The sequence below is a fragment of the Cariama cristata genome, unplaced genomic scaffold (genome assembly GCF_000690535.1).
Source record: "Cariama cristata isolate BGI_N322 unplaced genomic scaffold, ASM69053v1 scaffold10930, whole genome shotgun sequence".
Classification (NCBI taxonomy): domain Eukaryota; kingdom Metazoa; phylum Chordata; class Aves; order Cariamiformes; family Cariamidae; genus Cariama; species Cariama cristata.
Genome location: NW_009592995.1, coordinates 25,279 through 43,304, shown reverse-complemented (window position 1 = coordinate 43,304; position 18,026 = coordinate 25,279). Strand labels below are relative to the sequence as shown.

General features: G+C 38.0%; 2 protein-coding genes across 2 annotated transcripts in view; one reads left to right on the top strand and one right to left on the bottom strand.

Annotated features, from left to right (window-relative positions):
* Positions 1-8,963, top strand: part of MCMBP (minichromosome maintenance complex binding protein) — a gene marked incomplete at its 5' end in the record, with an annotated part of 17,985 nt that extends 9,022 nt beyond the window's left edge. Inside the window, 8 exons of the mRNA XM_009706324.1 lie at positions 831-1,000; positions 1,895-2,018; positions 3,675-3,792; positions 4,466-4,631; positions 6,830-6,963; positions 7,615-7,779; positions 8,190-8,278; positions 8,584-8,963. Coding sequence (XP_009704626.1) covers positions 831-1,000; positions 1,895-2,018; positions 3,675-3,792; positions 4,466-4,631; positions 6,830-6,963; positions 7,615-7,779; positions 8,190-8,278; positions 8,584-8,710 — 1,093 coding nt within the window. The remainder of the gene's footprint in view (positions 1-830; positions 1,001-1,894; positions 2,019-3,674; positions 3,793-4,465; positions 4,632-6,829; positions 6,964-7,614; positions 7,780-8,189; positions 8,279-8,583) is intronic.
* A 3,218-nt stretch (positions 8,964-12,181) lies between these two features.
* Positions 12,182-18,026, bottom strand: part of INPP5F (inositol polyphosphate-5-phosphatase F) — a 30,453-nt gene continuing 24,608 nt past the window's right edge. The window contains exons 15-19 of the mRNA XM_009706214.1: positions 17,430-17,501; positions 17,270-17,343; positions 15,832-15,960; positions 14,983-15,070; positions 12,182-13,725 (exon numbers count right to left, since the gene is read on the bottom strand). Coding sequence (XP_009704516.1) covers positions 12,591-13,725; positions 14,983-15,070; positions 15,832-15,960; positions 17,270-17,343; positions 17,430-17,501 — 1,498 coding nt within the window. The 3' untranslated portion in view covers positions 12,182-12,590. The remainder of the gene's footprint in view (positions 13,726-14,982; positions 15,071-15,831; positions 15,961-17,269; positions 17,344-17,429; positions 17,502-18,026) is intronic.

Genomic DNA, 18,026 nt, shown 5'->3' with positions numbered 1-18,026 from the left:
GTTGGTGGACTGCTGAAAAGCCTTCGAAGTTATAAAGCCTTTCAGCTTTTAAAACTAGTACAAGTTCATTAAATTTGTACTAAACTGTAGTATCATCTGATCTAGTCACTGTAGCAGTTTTAATTTCTACATAACAAATGAAAAACAACTGGAAGGAATTTTGTAAGGCATCATCAGGGAGAGCAAAGCTTTTGTATTTGAGCTGAAGTACATTGGGATTTTTTTACCTTTTTTTTTTTTTTTTTTTTTTTTAAACTCAGCCAGTGATATAGCTGGTACGTGACTGTCTAGAAGGTCTTATTATCAGGTTCCAGAACCCGTCGGGATGTGAAGATCTCACATGTGCATACAGAGGCATATGTCATAAATCGTTACCTTTTTTCTTAAAAGTTCCTGTTTAGACTTCATTCAGTACATGCTGGACAGAACAGTGTGTAACATTTTATTTGAAGCTACATCTTATTAAAAGTACAGCAAATAATAAATGTGGTTTTGTTTGGGGTTTTGGTTTTGGGGGTTTTGTTTGAGTTTGTGTTTTGGTGGTGGTTTTTTTTTTTTTCAGACAAGATTTTTATTACTTTCTGATAATAATAGAATCCAGATATTTTTGCATTTCTGTATCATTATGTAATTGTGATTTGGTATTTATGGCGTTTATAAAAATCATAAAGAAGGTAGTTGGAATATGGGAGGAGTTACCAGGGGCAGGGAGTGGATGTTGTGTGTTCTGATGTGCTCTCTTCTTGGCCTGGTTCCAGCTACTCTTAGTCAGATGGAGAGAAATTTGTGTGGAATGTTTCTAAGTCCAGTTGTGCTGTGCCCTCTCCTAGGGACAGCTCAACCCTCGATCCTATGGAGTGTATGGACACGGCAGAAGAACAGAGAGTACACAGTCCTCCAGCCTCATTAGTCCCCAGAATCCATGTTATTTTGGCACAGAAATTACAACACATTAACCCGTTACTGCCTGCCTGCCTTAATGAAGAGGAGAGTAAAACCTGTGAGTACCTGAACTTGTCGTCTCTCTGCGTACATGTAAATGTACCGTTTCCTAGTACATGTGAACAAATACTTCTTTGCTCAGAGACAAGTGCATCAATGGCAGGGTTTGAATTTAAATCTTGTTAAATGGAGGAACCATTCAACACCACGGAACTGGACAAGATGCAAGTGTTTGTGTTTATTTGATGCTTATGTGTTTATTTTTTTGAAATAAATGTGATTTATATGAAACTTGGTTTTGCATTCTGTGTGCCCAAGGATTTTACCAAGTTGTTCAGCCGTATGATTTTACTTGTTTTCAAATGAAGTAGTGAGTTGCTGGAAAATTAGATTTCCAATGTAGTATAACAGTGAAAATAAGAAACATACTGACAACATAAAGAATCATAATGTTGTGAAGAAAATAAGGCAATTCTGTTTGTAACCAACTATGCTATTCCGTGTGGCCTATTTGACAGTTATTTTTTTGTCATTGAATTATTGCATGCAAACCTCTAATTGATATTTATCATTTTATTCCTTGCGTGCCTTTTATTGGTTGTCCTGAGCTGTGCTATGTGTAAGGGAGTGATTTTTCTTCCTTTAATATAATGTGGATAGGCTACCAGTTTTAGAAATTTGGCTCCAAACTTCACAGCCTCCTGCAAATGCATTACACAATATCTAATTTTAAAAAAGAAAGCATTTCCAAGGAAATGTTGAGTGACTCAGGCTATCCAAAGCCAGTAATTGCTCAGTTGGAAAACCAAGTAATGTTTGTTTATTTTTCCTAGACTGCTTTGGAGTAACCATTTTTTTTCATCAAACTGTAATGGGAAAGTAAAATTTTAGAGGGAAGAGGGTGAGGAACAGCACGTTTTCTGACATTTGTTGTCTTCTGCTCTTTTATCAGTTGTTTCTAATTTCATGTCTGAGCTCTCACCAGTGAGAGCGGAGTTGCTTGGTTTCCTCACCCATGCCCTCTTGGGAGACAGTTTGGCTGCTGAATACCTTATATTGCATCTCATCTCTACCGTGTAAGTATTTAGATGTTTGCTGAGAATTTCTATATTTGTTTTTTAAAAGAAATCTCCTTTTATGGGGTTCTTCACCATTCTGCAAATAAATGGCAGAAATAGCTTAAATAGTACTTGTTCCAGTAGTACTTTGTCCAGGTAGAGTTGTCTTGTCATGATAGACACAGTAAACTGATTTCGTTGTCTGAAATAACGGTAAGTTTTGTCAAAAGGCCAGTTTTGTGGCAGCATATCCTTTCAGTGTTCCTTTGAGAGTTGGACAAAGTCTGCAAAATACACTTTTAAACAGAGGTATGAAAACGTCTTTTTATCTCTAGCTTCTTTTATTGAATAGGACGTGCAACTGACATCTCAAAGACTGCATTTACTAGCTGCAGTAATTATTGTTAAGGTATTAAAAGATACTGAAAGGTACATTCTGGGAATTTGTTTAATTAAATGTAGAAATGTTTAATGGCAAGTTCAAGTGACCCCCATTTAGCATGTGACTGAAATTTACCTGACCACCTAAACTGATGCTGTAGCTGAATGTGTGTGCATTGTGATCTGTCTTTGTGGCTGACTAAAGTGTTTTTGTTTAATGTTCTCTTATGTTGTCTCCTATAAACTGTCACTGGATGAAAGAGCAGCATCCTTTGACTCATTAAAATTTCAGGTGTGAAACTTCAGACAATATTTTTCATTAGATTAAATATAGTTGTCAGGCTCAAATTTAATTTTAGTCTTTCTTCAAAATGAAAATGGATTCCATTTTCTAAAAAAAAAAAAAAGTAATTTATTGGTAAATAAACCACTTATAGTTTTCAAAAATTCCATTCTGCTACAAAGTGAATATTAAAGCACGTATTTGTTTAACAGAAGTGTTTACAGAGCTGTAATTGGACTTGGCATCTTACCTTTCTCATACCTGCAACTGATGTGTAAAAAGCCGTAAGATATTTTTCGGCCTCAGTGAGACAGGTGGTATCAAGATAGATCCAACCGTAATGCCATGGCAGCATAATTATGAGCTGACAAGATTTATGGTGGGTTTGTGTTCACAGTCTGCCCTGAACCCTTGTCCCCGTGTAAATATAAGTACTTCAATATCAGCATGCGGTTGAGGGTGTTTTTTTTCTTTTTGTTCTGTGCACACTTCATTCTTTCTAACGGAACTGTGAATGCTCCAACACTTAGACTAGAATATGTTTTCTCTCTTAGCTGATATCACAAAAAAGTTGAAATTTGTCAAGAATGGGGAGAAGATATACAGTTAAGAGGAGGGAGAGGAAAGCTGAGGGCAGGTAGAGGAAATGAACAAGCATGATAAGCAGGGAAATTGAGATTGGGCAACAGGAAAGGAAAAGTATGAAGTGTATTTACTGAGTAGCAGTAGAGCGCAAGGAGAACAGAACGTCTGGAAGGCACATGGCAGGATCTCAAGCGCTATGAATGTATTGTTTCTGTGCAATGCTGCAAAGCCTTCCGAAGCAGCCTTCAGCCTAACGTAGCTCCTTGGACACTGGAGAAGGAAGAAAAGGTAGCTATTTTTTATGTATCTATTAGTATTGAAATCCTGCTGGCTATCAGAGATACTGCACAACACTCAAACTTATTGGTACCTGTATTCATCACGTTAATCAGATGCTTGCCTAACCTGTGTTATTTTTGGTTTAGTTACGCAAGACGAGATGTGCTTCCTCTGGGAAAATTCACGGTCAACTTGAGTGGATGTCCAAGAAATAGCATCTTCACAGAGCACATATACCGCATTATCCAGCAGCTTGTTCCAGCAGTAAGAATAATGGCATTATAGTGCTTTAATATTTCTGATGGTAGATGTTGGACTAATTGTTCCAACCAAATAAACAGTATTTTAGTTAAAAGGCAGGCTTCTTGAATGAAGAGTCCTGCTATCCATGTGGAGGGCAGGTAAAAATGGAGATGTGGCTTGCTTGACAGTTGAAGAGTCTATTTACCTACTCATCTAGGATGAATATGGAATAAAATCCTATCCTCATAGGTATTAAACTGACAGACACAGATGCTGCATACTTTATTTTGTCTTTCTGGATCGATATGTTTAGGCATTTAGGTCATTTAATTATCGTGTTGTTACTGTTTATCCCCAAGCTTGTGGCTACTGTTCTGCAGAAAATTCATAGCAATTCAATTTGGGGTTATAATAATTGTATTGCTACAATAAATAGTTTGCTGTTGTTTTGCTCATCCTAGATGTGTAATGCAGGTGATACAAGTTCTTAATAGCATTATTTTGCTTTGGGATCTATTATTTTAAGTATTTAGCATTTGGGCATTTGGGATAAAGTGTATTCTATATTGTGGTAACAAATTTTGTTGTACTTACTATGGAGGTTCACAGTTCTGGCTGTTGCTAAAGGAAACAGTGTTTACTAGCGAAGCTGGAGGAGAGGAAATGTGCTGATTAATTTCTTTTCTTGTTGCAGTCCTATCGCCTGCAAATGACAATTGAAAACATGAACCATTCACGATTTATCCCACACAAAGACTATGCAGCGAATCGCTTGGTCAGTGGAGTATTGCAGCTTGCCAGCAACACTTCCCTTGTAGTAGATGAGACTCAGCTTGAGCAAGGACAGCTTGATACAACAGGTAGTCTTTGTTTGGTTTGGTTTGGTTTTGTTTTGTTTATAAAAAAAAAAAAAGAAAGTCTCATCTGGAAGGTTAAAAGTTGATATATTTTGAGACAGTGAAGCTAATTGTGTCTCAGTAATAATTTTCTATTACAAAACGGTTTGTGGTTTCCCTATCCTATTTCATTGTTTGAACTACTTTCCTGCAACCTTCTCGGACAACTTAAGGCTTGATCTCTTCGAGCTTTTTCCCTTTTTTACTTTCTGGAAGTATCTGGTTTTTTGCTCAGAAATGCTTGTGTTGAGTCAAAATCTGGATCTCAGACCACAAATGACCAATAATGAAACAAGATGGTTCCTTGTTTAGCAGAGCTTTGTTTGCATTGTAGAGAACTCTGGACAGCTTCTTTGTCACTTGGTGGCAAAGGCCACTAATTTGAATAATTCTTTAGCCCAAAATACCTCTGATTCATTAGAATGGCCTTTCAGTTTCCTGTAGTAATGAATGAAGAAGTGGAGGAAGCACATGCTGCTGCCTTATGCTTTGTACTTTTAGTGTGTATGTGGAAACCATCCCTGAAAACACAACTAAAAGCTGGAGATAAAAAAATAAATAAAAAAATTGCTGTGTAGTATGCTTTCTACAGAGCTTTAGACAACTTAATTATAACCTACATAAAAGAAGTGAGTTGCAGTACCTATTGAAAGTTCAGTAACTGCAGAATGCGTAGTACGGATGTCTGTGGTGATTTCAGGGAAAGAAGACTAGGAAATCGTTGAAAGTGACTTTATTTTAAAATAAAATGCCGTCTTGAGAAACCTGCTAGACTGTGTGACCCAATAAGCCTATTAGGTCTCCCTAATGAGTATCAGTACTCTGTCCTGTTGAAGCACTTAGTCTGGCAGAACTAGTGAGGTTCGGATTTCAAATTGATTCTATTTAGAAACATCTTTTTCTTTTTTTTTTATTACTGCTATTAAAAATTGTTCATTGAAATTATTCACTTGGTTTTGAATCTTCATTAATTTTTTTTGTTACTCTGCTTTAGTAAAGTTACACATTTTCACCAAATAGTAAAACTAGTAGAAAACTTTGCATTGTCCGTTTAAAAAAAAAAAAAAAGTAAAAACATTAAAAACTCCCATTTACAGAAAAATGCTGCTGTGCTGGTTTATAGGTTTTCTAAGATGTTTGTCCTTAATGTCTGAAAAAACCTCAACATTTAATGAAAAGTAATATTTCAAGTATTAAAATTTGCAGACAAAAAAGGCTTGTTAATTTTATTTCATTTCTGTTGGTGTGATGTTGTTCTCTACTGAATTTAGAGTAAAAAAAAGTAAGAATTTTTAATTTCTTTAACAATATTGGGAACAAAATTTAATCTTGGAGATGAATAAGTATCTTCAGAACTAGTAGTTGGTTTGGAACCCTTGGAAGTTACAGCTTAGAGATTTCAAATGGGAAAATGTCCCAGAAGTAAACCATAATATTAAATTTGCCTTTATTTACTAACTTTGCCTTTATTTACAGTATAGTAAATTTAATACTAATTCATTAAAGGCAAAAAAAAATAACAGTAGGTATGTCATTTGATGCAGTAACACTGCTGAAGAGAAATTTGAATTGTCAGGTACATGTCAGTATTTGGAAGGGAGAATTCCAAGAGTTAACCAGTTAATTTGTCAGTCTTAACTTTCTAGATTTTAAATAACTTAGTTCCAGGTAAGGCAAGTGACTTCTCTAAAAATTTGGCAAAATGGTAATGAGTATATTTTTCAGCTGTTCTGGTCTTGCTAGCCTATCCAAGGTGTTCTTTATCCAGCAAGACTTCACCCTCCAGCCCCTTAAACTGTTAAATTACACTTTCTGTCAGATAATTGATAGTGTTTTGTCCTCTTTTGAGGAGATTTGGGTTTTTTCTCTGTAAATAGTTATTTGGGTTTGTAGGACTGATGAAGACATTAGCTATTAACACTTATACTAGGCCAGACAAAATTTTGGCTTGAAATCCTTCAGGAGTTCTTCAATTTGGTCTTAAGAAAAGGTTGCCTCTATCTGGAAGACAGCTTAGATGGAGGAAGGAACAAGATGCTTGCAAGAATTTTTCTATCAGCTGCTCATTAAAAACAGATTGCGGGGAAAAAAAAAAAACAACCCACCCAGGTTGGACATTTGTTTAGGTCCAGTTGTCAGAGAATTTGTTCTTGCTTTTCTAGGTGTACATAATGTGACAGCACTGGGTAATCTGATAACTTGGCAGAAGGTGGATTATGACTTCAATTACCACCAGATGGAATTCCCATGCAATATAAATGTTCTTATCACTTCAGAGGGCCGATCACTCCTACCGGTATGTCAAGGTCTTCCTGAATTTGGGGAATAACTACAGTTGGTAGCTGCTTACTTAGAGCGTGCCATTCCAGAGAGAAGTGAAGACAGGAAAACTGTCTTGTGCCCAGGGGTGGGTATGATACTCGCATTAGCTACTGCCTTCTCGCTCACGGCTGAAGCCAGGCCAAAAACCTGTTCAGGGAAAAACCGGGAGATTGACCTTCCCTCCTCCTTGGCTGAGAGTAGAGCGATGGCAAGGCAGTGACTGAAGCCGTTCACGGAGATCCCGGTAACTGGGTAAAGCCTGCAGATACGCTGCCACTCTCAGAGCCTTGTTCTAGTACAAGGTGATGGGCGCACGAATAAAGAGCAACAGGGCTGGCATTGACCCGAGAAAAACGGAGTAGCCTAAGCTGACAAACAGCTGATCTCTTGCATTCCAGCTTTATGAACAGAGCGTTTGCTCTCTTGCCTCTAAGTGAAACTGGCTCCTACTTGAATAGGGACTTCACGCTGGTTTCCAAAAAGGGAACTCTTCAGTATTTAAGGAATGAATTGTCTTACCTTAATTCTGGGAACTAGTGACTTCTGTTGCTTTAGAGATCAAATTAGTCTTGGAATAGAAAAAAACAGGATGTGGAAAGAGATGATATGCAATTTTATTTTTCAGTCAGATTGCCAAGTCCACTTACAACCGCAGATAATTCCACCAAACATGGAAGAGTATATGAACAGCCTCCTAACAGCAGTGCTCCCTTCCGTGTTGAACAAATTTCGAATTTATCTAAGTTTATTGAGGCTGCTGGACTATAGTATATCTGATGAAGTGACCAAGGTACGGAAGCCTTCACTAATATGTTTTCAACTGTATGTTCAGATAGAAAGCACCTTAATAGAAAGTCACTGTACTTTCCCATTGTTCTCCCTGCCAGTGATTCTTCTTGAAGTTTTCTAAAAAACAAACAGAAGCATTCTCTTGTTCTGAATGAGCCTTCAAGCATTCGTACTCTTGAGTATTTCAGTACATACTTTACATGTACCTTGTTTTCTAAAACTCATTTTGAAAACAAATTCTTTTCAAAGATGAGAAGTAGCCTGTTTTTACTCAGGCTGGTTTCCTGACAGCAATGAGTTGAAATATCTCTCCTGTAATCTAAGGGTAGTTATGGTGTTTAGCTCCTTAAAAGCTTATCTCCTAGAGAAGATTCTTTTTTGCCACTTAATTACGTACTGTGTGGTTTATAGGCAGTAGAAGAAGACTTTGTAGAAATGCGCAAGAACGACCCTGAGAGCATAACAGCTGATGATCTGCACAGAACTCTGCTTGTAGCAAGGTGGGTAGCGCTCTTCGTCCGAACCGAAGACTTTCTAGCAAGCTGGTAACAAATGAAGTCAGTGCTCATAGCCTGCAGTTTGATTGCAGTTGCATGAGGCTGGCTAGCAATCAAAAGATGGAATCTCCTCTTCCTTTGTTCCTCTCATCACAGATTCTTAGCTAGGGAAAATATTTCCTCCCTCCTTTCTTCCCATGCTTGCTGGTTCATGGGATACTGAAAGAAAACTGGGTTTGTACTGTATTAGCTTATCAGACCTGACACGTGCACAAGCTCTTCTTTAATTGCTGTTTCTGCCCGTCCAGGTTCCTGTCTCTCAGCGCTGGGCAGACAACGCTGTCAAGAGAGAGGTGGCTGAGAGCAAAACAACTGGAGGCATTACGTAAAGCCAGACTTCAGCAGCAAAAATGTGTTAATGGAAATGAACTTTAATATTTTGTGGATGTTGCTATGAAAATTTGTCTAATCCTAGATGGAACCCATACTAAGATTGGAATATTGTTTATACCAGTTTTTGTAGATAATTTATACCAAAAAAGTTACGGATATTTACCCTTGCAGTCTGAACACACTTAACTCTGTTCAGCCAGTTAAACATATTTTATGGAATTTTTTTGGAGCCTGTTTTGTAATTGAAAATTGGTAACAATGAGCAAATTGTTTGATATTAAACTTTAATACTGAAGTTGCGTAAACTTATTTCCTTTAATAATAAGGCAATTTAACCCAGAGCCCTTCATACACAGCAGTGGTAGGCTCTATTCTGGAATAAGTTTGTGCTATAATTCTTGAATGGCTGAATTCTGAGGATTGGAGCTCTCAGCCAGCCCGCAGCTGCAGCTGAAAGAAACATTGATTTCAGTATCTAGGACTGTGTACTGTTGTTCCCATGAGCTAAGGCACGCTGTGCTTGTAGCAGCAGCATAACAGTGATTACAGTGTGGTGTAAAGAAGTGATTTGATCTTATCCATGACAAGGTTCCAGCAAGAAATACATCTTTGTTTGTACTTAGAGAAGACCATGAGTAACTTCTCAAATCTCTCTGATGAGCTTTACTCTGGCACCACTTTTTTTTTTTTAAAAAAAAAAGCATTGACTGGAGAATTAGTGATACTCATGTACTTATACAAAACATATCTTTCTTTCTACATTACCAGTAACGCTGTGTTTAAATTGTTTGAATAATATCAGTTAAGCATTAAGAATGGTCTCTACCTATCTTATTCACCCTGCACAGTCTGAGCTGGTTTCCAGAGGGCACACTGCCCTGAGCGTGACTCACAGAACTAGTTTAACAGGGGTAGTTTAAGTAGTGAACCATTGAACCAATATGGAGCTGGAGTAAGCCAGAAAGACAATAAACTAGAGGTGTCCTTGTGGAGACAGCCTGCAAGAGTCAGTGATGGAACTAATTCTAGATTCTGCTTCAATTAATCCTTTTCTGAGCAAGAAAAAAGGCTCCTGCCAAATTCACATTAAGCTGATACCACCTTTACCGAATGCGTTCTCATGACTGAGATGGAGTGAACAGGAACCCCCTTTTTACTGCACTCCTCCTACTCTGAACCCGACATTGTTTTTTGCTGCACAGCCAATCTGAAACTGGCCTTTTTGTCTCTGCACACCAATAATAATTTGAGTATTTATTATGATACACAACAATTATCTTAAACTTGAGCCAATTTTGCTTCCCTTCCTTTGAAATCACTTAGAGTGTACTTTTTTTGAACACCAAAATGAATATTCATAGTTTCATCTGAGTTGTGCTACTTTAGTATGAAGAAATAGAGGAAGAAAATGAAGTCTCTCTGCAAAAGGCAGCCTGGCTGGAAAGCACAGTTGAGTTCAAGATTGTCTTTCAGAGGATGGTTTTTATGGATATTACCCTGGATTATTTGAGACTGTATCTCCACTATTTTGTAAGTATTGAACAATTCATAAGCTGGAAGGACACAACACTTTTGGATCACCAAGCATAAAGCAGCGAGCCAATACAGCAGGTCAGGAGTTAGTTTCCAGGAAGATACACCCCAGACTGTTGAGTAAGCCACTTTTTTTTTTTTAAATAGAAGAGTGAGTTTATAGCTATTAGTACCCTTGCCCCGCAGGACTCTTTTGGGCTGCAGAAGTCACTATGTAAGTGTTTCTACAGATCAGTTTCTCTTTCTCCTAGCAAAATAATGGCAAAATACTTGGAATTTCCTTTCCCTCTTCCAGAACCTTTACAAGTACCAAGGCTAAGGCAGTTTTTAGGACTGCCCTCAGACAGGTCTATGACTTTTTTTTTTTCCCCCCTCCCCTGAGGCCAGAGGTTGTAGCAGAAAAGGATAAAAGATGGGAGTTGTGTATGTGTCCCTTGATTGATGGATGTTATTAATGTCTGTAAGTGCCTGGAGGGAGGCTGCAAGGAGGACAGAGCCTGGCTCTTTCCAGTGGTGTCCAGTGATGGGACAAGTGGCCATGGGCACAAACAAACACCAGAGGTTCACTTTTTACTGTGAGGGTGGCTGAGCACTGGCACAGGTTGCCCAGAAGGGTGGTGGAGTCTCCATCCTTGGGGATACTGAAAAGCCACCTGGACATGGTCCTGGGCAACCAGCTCCAGCTGGCCCTGCTGAGCAGGGGAGTTGGAATAGATGACCTCCAGCAGTCCCTTCCAACTCCAACCATTCCATGACTCTTAAGCCAGAGAAAGTCAAGAGAACCCACCCATCTTGGAAACGTATAACCCCACAGCCCTGGAGTACCATAGCCCTTAACATCACATGCCAAAAACCACCTTTTGATTCCACTTTTTTTATTAAAATATCTCATGTATATTGCTCACATTAAAATACAGCAGTAGTTTAATTTTAAATATAGCCACAAGTATAGACACTCAAAAAACCCAAACCCACATCACTTTAATAAAACAAATAAATAAATCAAATTTGTTTATCAAAGTTTCCAACCATCAGGGTTAGATGATAATCACTTCAGACACACTAGAAGTCCTAAGACACAGTACTACCCTACCCACACGACACTGTTTTCTTGGAACACCACGTGCAGCCTATCTACAGTACACGGACTAGAACACGGCGGCACCGGGTCTATAACGGTGGTTGGAGTTACAAACCACAGCGTAGTAAGGTCCTGCTTTACAGTAGCTTTTGGATCACGTCCTATACTAGAATGGCATGGCAAGGCATTTCTGCGAAAGAGTAATTTAATCTTTTGACACACATAGATAAGGTTGGGTTGTTTTATCCAATTCCCAGCATGAGTGGATGCTTAGTCTTATCCTGCAAGTACACAAAGCTCGAGTTGGTAATGAATTTGGTTTTGATTAGATGCTGACAACTATGCTCTAATGCAACACTGATTTTATGAAACAGTACACATGCCTTCTGTTTTAGAAGTTATTTGGACTTTTGCATCTGGACAGTTAGAATATAGTTTTTTTAAAAAAAAAATTATAACACAAGGGGCACAATGCCTGAAGGTCTGTTATCTGGCTTGTCTTGCTTCACACAGACAAAAAAAGAGCAAATTGCCAGTGTTCGGAATTCACAAAAAAGGAAATAGGAATAGCTTTAGTATGGGCAAGGCAATTAGAGGACATCTGCTCCATTTCCCCTCACCTCAAAACAAGTGAGAAAAAAAAATAAAATTCTATAAACTACATTTGCACTGCAGGATCGTGGATATTTCAGATTGGGTCTATCTGCTTTATCTTTACCGAAAGTGTCCCAGGATGTGTGGAAAGAAAAGGACAGCCAAAAGAAACCTTAATTTCTGGTTAACATAATTAAATTCAACAAAAACACATCAATTCCCATTGTAGAGGCACAATTCATAGAAAGCTGCATCTAGAACTTCAATGGAAACATGTAAAAATACTAGTCCAAAAATAAATAAAATGTAATTTACCGGTAAGTTATTTTGCTGGTGCAGTGCAAGGTAAGTAAGGTCACAGAAGTGCAGTATCACCTTGTAGTATAAATACTTTCTACCTAAATCAGAAGAGCTACAAAATTAGTGTCCAAAAATAACTGTGCAACACAAAGATAGACAGCATGCTTATTAAATCCCAGTGTCTAAGCTACCTGTTTAAACATGGTTTACTGTTGTCTTGTCTCAGCTGCCTGAGGGAATTCTGAAGCTTGGTCAGAACCAAATTCATTTGCATCTCTCACTTCCTGTAAACACGTTATCTATATTATTGATCCCAGTATTCAGTAGCAGTTCATGCCACAATGAGTCCTGATGTCATTTTTCTTAGTACAGCATTAAAAGCCACAACTAGAAGAACACTTCCTAAATTAGCAACTAGATTTGAATTATTCGTGTCTGGCATTGCGTAAACATTTCTTTCAGTTCTTTTTGTTTGATTTCATTTATAGCTTCTGGTTCTGCAGGGCTCTTCTGGACCTTTGCCACAGCAAAATTAATCCCTTGAGTCAATCCTGCTTGTGTGATGTTAGCAACCTGGACCATGGAACTGCGAATTTTAGCAAAGGGAGATACAGCTCTGCTGCTGCTGCTGTCCGCTGGAGAAGGAGTCGTGTGGAGTCCCGTCTCAAGGTTACCAGATACAGACCCTGGGCTTTTATGAGATTTAGTAAAGTCAGTCCCACCAACAGCTAAGAGCTGAGGATTTGGCTCAGAAGACTGTACATCCAACTTCGATGGCCTGGAAGGAATGTCTCCAATAGCTTCAGCCTTGGTTTCTGCTGCCTTAGGTGTATTATTGCTGGTCTGATTTATTATGTGATGGGGCTCTTGAGAACCAGCCTCAGCCTCCAAATCATCTGATATCTTATTCGGAGCTTCGTGCACAAACCTCTGGCAGTACACATCAATAGGTTTCGCAAATTCCATCTCTGCATTGTCAGCAGAAGGCATGGGTACATCTTCACAGTCAGACTGGCTAGCCTGAGAGACACGGATCTCAGAGGGAACATGAATGCTGATGTTCATGTCAGTGCTGCTTATAGACTGGGACCGACTGCCCAACCGTGGAGCTGAGGCGATGATGCCGCAGCTAGGCAGCACGTAGTCTGTCTGCCCGATGTTCTCTAGGGAGTCAGTTAGCTGGTTGTCCTCATCAGATTTAGAATTAGTCAGGAAGTCATCAGAGTGGAATGAATCATTATCTGACACTTCTGTATCAGATTCAGTGCGGACTTTAGTATCTACCACTGGATTCTCTAAAGTTTCAAGGCTACTATCTGATTTCCAAAGATTCACTTTCAAATTTGGTTTTAAAAAATTGACTTTCACTTCAGGTTTGGTAAAGCTGCCTAACTTCCGAAGATTGCTAATGTTTACGTTGGATTTGGTTTGTTTCACTTTCTGATTGAGAGATGAGAACTTGCTCAGTAGATAATTCTTGCCTTGGGCCAGGGACCCTCTGTTCTGAGACCGAATGCCAATGATGTCTTCATGAGGTTTACTGCTCTTCCTGGAAGAAAAAGAAAAAATCTCTAATATACAATCACAGTCTCATTTATAAACATCAAGTACTTACCGTCTTCCAATCTATTTCTGTAATAGAGATGGACGTTTTAGTTACCAAGTTATCTTTTCCTTACATAATTGTACCCATATAAGCTGATCAAATTCAAAACAACAAAAAAAAGAGGGTTGATACAGAATGGTAGCCAAACAGGGGTGGGGGGGGAAAGCAAGCTTCTGCAAGCATTTTAAGTTTTAGATGAAACTGGATCTGAATTCTTTATATTTGTAATGCTGACTGTGTATGCTGTACTCAGAAGCCAGATTTAGCAAGTATTTCGTCTTCAGTACCTGTAAAAAAAAAGCAAGATTTTCTTGCTATACCTTCTACTCAGCTGGGAAAAGCAGCTGAAATAGTAGCCCAGTAATCAAATGCAGAAGAAAGTTATTGCAATATGTGTCATAATAGTTTTCACTTGACAATTTACATTTGTGCTATAAACACATTTTCTGCTAGTTCATACAATCTGAATTGGAAGGGTCCAAAATAGTGCAAGAGATTGCAGTTCAACTGGTAAAACATCCTAAACTTCAGCTAGTCATCATCTCTTAATTCTACTCCCTTGTCCTTTGTAAATTATTTCCTCACCGGTATTTGTTAGATAAGGGTTACTTCTGTTTAACTATAGACAATTGACTTAGAGAAAACTATCTGAAAAGTTTAGTAAGTACTTTTAATTATCAGCTACGCTTTCATGTTCCCTCTTCTCTTAAGGGCTTGCAAAACTAAAACTTCTGTGCCATTCTGACTAACATTTAGGAGCTCAGAAGTTTAACTTCAACCATTTCTTCACACAAGACCTGTAATGTTATCTGGATTTGTTAATCCACTCAACTCCAGTGGAGTCCAAAGCAGATTTACACTTCACAGGTTGTCTTCTTACTACAAGAAGCAAACATTAAGTTCAGATTGGAAAAAATAAATATGACTAATTATGAACCATCTAATTTGCAGTATGTTATTTACATTTGGTAGTGTATCGTCTACAAGCACACATCTATAAAATAGTACTCTTGCTTATACTTTTAGATAAGTGCCTGCAGACAGTTATTACTGGAAGCAGCATATGTACAAATTAACTCCTAGTACGGTAGATACAGACGTTTCTTTTAGGCATTGCATATACAACTGTTACCATGTACTGTTAGCCACTGAGAAGAGAGCAAAAGTGACACAGAAGGTTCACATCATTTCAGTACTCACCTCTCTAGCTTTTTCTCAATAATGGGCACATCTAATCCCATTGCTTGCTTTGTGATTCTCAGCATTTCTGCAATGCACTGAAGAGTGTCTGAAATCCAAGTAATAGCCTGTCAGACCCTTAAAAAAACCCCTTAAAATCCCATATTCCAAAATCTACAAAGAAATAAGTCTAATTTTAACATAATTAAGTTTGTTTGGGTTTGTCGGCTTTTCTTTCTCTTTCACTCTACAGAATAGTTGCACCCTGCAGTTTGCAATTCTGACTTACAGCTTACAAAATAAGCTGAAAGAACAGACTCCCCTTAAGCCTGAACACTGGGTATAAGTGAATCACTGCCACAATTCATCATTTGTGGAAGGAAGAGAAGCAAATATATTTATTCTAATCCTTGTTGACAAAACTCAGTGCTCCAGGTAAGAAGTGATATTTTTCCCTTGTTAGTGTTCATTTAATTTAGTTAAACAAGAACGAACATTTCTAGACATTATTTTCACTAAATAAATCCATTTCTTCCACTCTTTAGGAGTTAATTTTAAGTTCATTTTATCAGTTTTCGGAGCAGTGAAGATCTGGACATGGAAATGTCTCAATCCTAGAGAGACATGTTGCTTTAGAGCCATATCTAAAACTTACTTTTCTTTGTATTAAAACAGTAACATTCTAGTGTTCACACAGCAAGCTACGTACAGGGTTTTTTTTGTTGGTTTCCTACCCTGCACAACTGGATTATCTTAAAATTTATCCTTCCTCAGAAGTTATTCTAAGAGCAACAGAAAAAGTGTTTCCTAGAGAAACACTGGTATGCTGAATACACTCTTACATATGAAAGCTTTATATATGAAACAAACCTTTTCCATCTTCTTCTGGGTTGCGTACCACAGCTCTAAGAGTGTGAAAATATCCGCTCATTTCTTTGTATTTGTAATGCAGCCTCATGCAAGAGAACTTGGGTTTACCAAAGAGAGTAGGTTCAGGCCCTAAGAAATAAACCAAGATATTAGAAATCATCTTTAACCCAACACTGAAAGAGATATTGCAAAGACTCTACCTAAACGTATGTAAGTGTTGACAGTCTTTCAGCATAAAAAGCTTCATGTTTTCTTCAGTGTAGGATAGACATTTTAAATGAAAGATTTTCACAATAGCTAAACAATTGATTACTTACAAAAAGCAATTAGACTCTCTGTATATGTCTAATATAATCCAGTCTGATTCTGTTTATTACACATCACCCTATCAAACAGAAGAAAAAATTCTACACCTATTACATCCTGTGTTTTAGGGTATGCTCCTGCAAGTATTAAAGGGAAAGCTGATATATTTTTACCAAGTGGAAGCAATGTAAGTTTCAAGATTTAGACCAAGGACTTCAACTCTTCAATGCCCTGCATCATATCTATATCATTAAACCGGGGCGGGGCGGGAGGGGTGTTTTTATAAAGTATTTGGTCTGTTTCAACTGTATTCTATATGTCAGGATGTACTGCGGATCTCCACAACGCACAAGTGAGACAGACCTTTCCACTGAACTCAGTAATTTTCACTATGTTTGTGCAATTTCAGTAAGGAAGTGATGAAATCACTATGGATTGCATAATGGAGGATTAAACTCCAGCCGGGGGGGCAGCATACACTGGGGGCCACAAAAATTTTCCTCCCTTCTCTTCAACTGGAAGACCTTTTTCATCTGTAAAGTCGAAGATAATCACATCTTTAATACTGTCAGTGGAAAGTGCTGGATTTAGCCTGCAGATGTTACATTCTTTAGTCAGTAAGTTAAATCAGCATAACAAGATGATTTCATGATAGCATGTTTCTTATCAGACCTTGAGAAAGAAGAGTTTTTAAAAGCTATGAAACAGATCTAAAGTACAATTCAGAACCAGCTGCTGTATGTGGATCAAAGAAAGAGTGCACTGAACGCACAAACCTCTGATTCATTGTAGAAGTTGATCAAGTTGTTGCTAACTTTTGATAAATAATGAAATTTGTTTTGATGAATCCATGGGTTTCTCAAGAGTTTGAAAGAGGGAAAATTTTAGAACCCTACCATTGATCAAAGTTTCCATTTCAAGCAGGAGCAAAAGACAGGACTGTGAGAGAACACAGACTCAACTCTGGCATCCATTATCAGCAAGACAGCACATTTCTAACTAAGCTGGACTACACAGGATAGATGCAATATATTGAGGCTTGCGGTTTCAATATATTTATAGGATGCTTTGATAAATGCTCAAGCTATTGTTAAGAGCATTCACGAAAGATATATGATGACTACATTCTTACCTATTTCTATTTTTTCCAGAGCTTCAAGACTTAACCTTTGGTACTGATTCACCTTGTCGATTTCATCATCATAACTAGAAAAAAAGAACCATAATTTAATGCTTCCTACTAATCTAACACAAAACTTCTAGACTAAACTACACATAAAGTGGTAACTTACTAGGCCACGTAGTAGGCAGAATTAGAAAGTAACAGCAGAACATCCACGTCCTTATGAGTGGCATCAATAAGGCTAAGGAAGGCAAAGAAGAAGAATGAATACAGGGACAAGGTTTTATTTGCACAGCTGTAACCCATCCCCAGTGTATTTTAGGGACACTTTTACAACTGAAGGCACATTACAACAAGAGATTTCAATTATGGTATGTTATCTCGTGTGACGCTGCCACCTCTTAACAGCCACTGAAAAACCAAGTTAGGTGAGACTTCACAAGACAAAACATGATGTGTCAGACTTACCACACAATAAGTCGATCCATGTAAGCAACACACTCTCAAACCTCGAGTTATCTAATAGCTCAAATACATCAGCAGCAGGTCCAAAAATAATCAGAAAACCCACAAGCTATTAAAAATGCTAACAGAGAAATGGAAAAATATCTCGGGCTCAGTTAAGGTGATGAGTCTGTGCTTTGAATAGCTATCATAATACCCTGCTTTGCTGTTTTTAGACACTGAAGTTTAACCTGCAGAGGATCTGACCACTGTTTTTCTTTTACAAGTCAGTGAACTCTGAACTTGATAAGGAGATTTATCA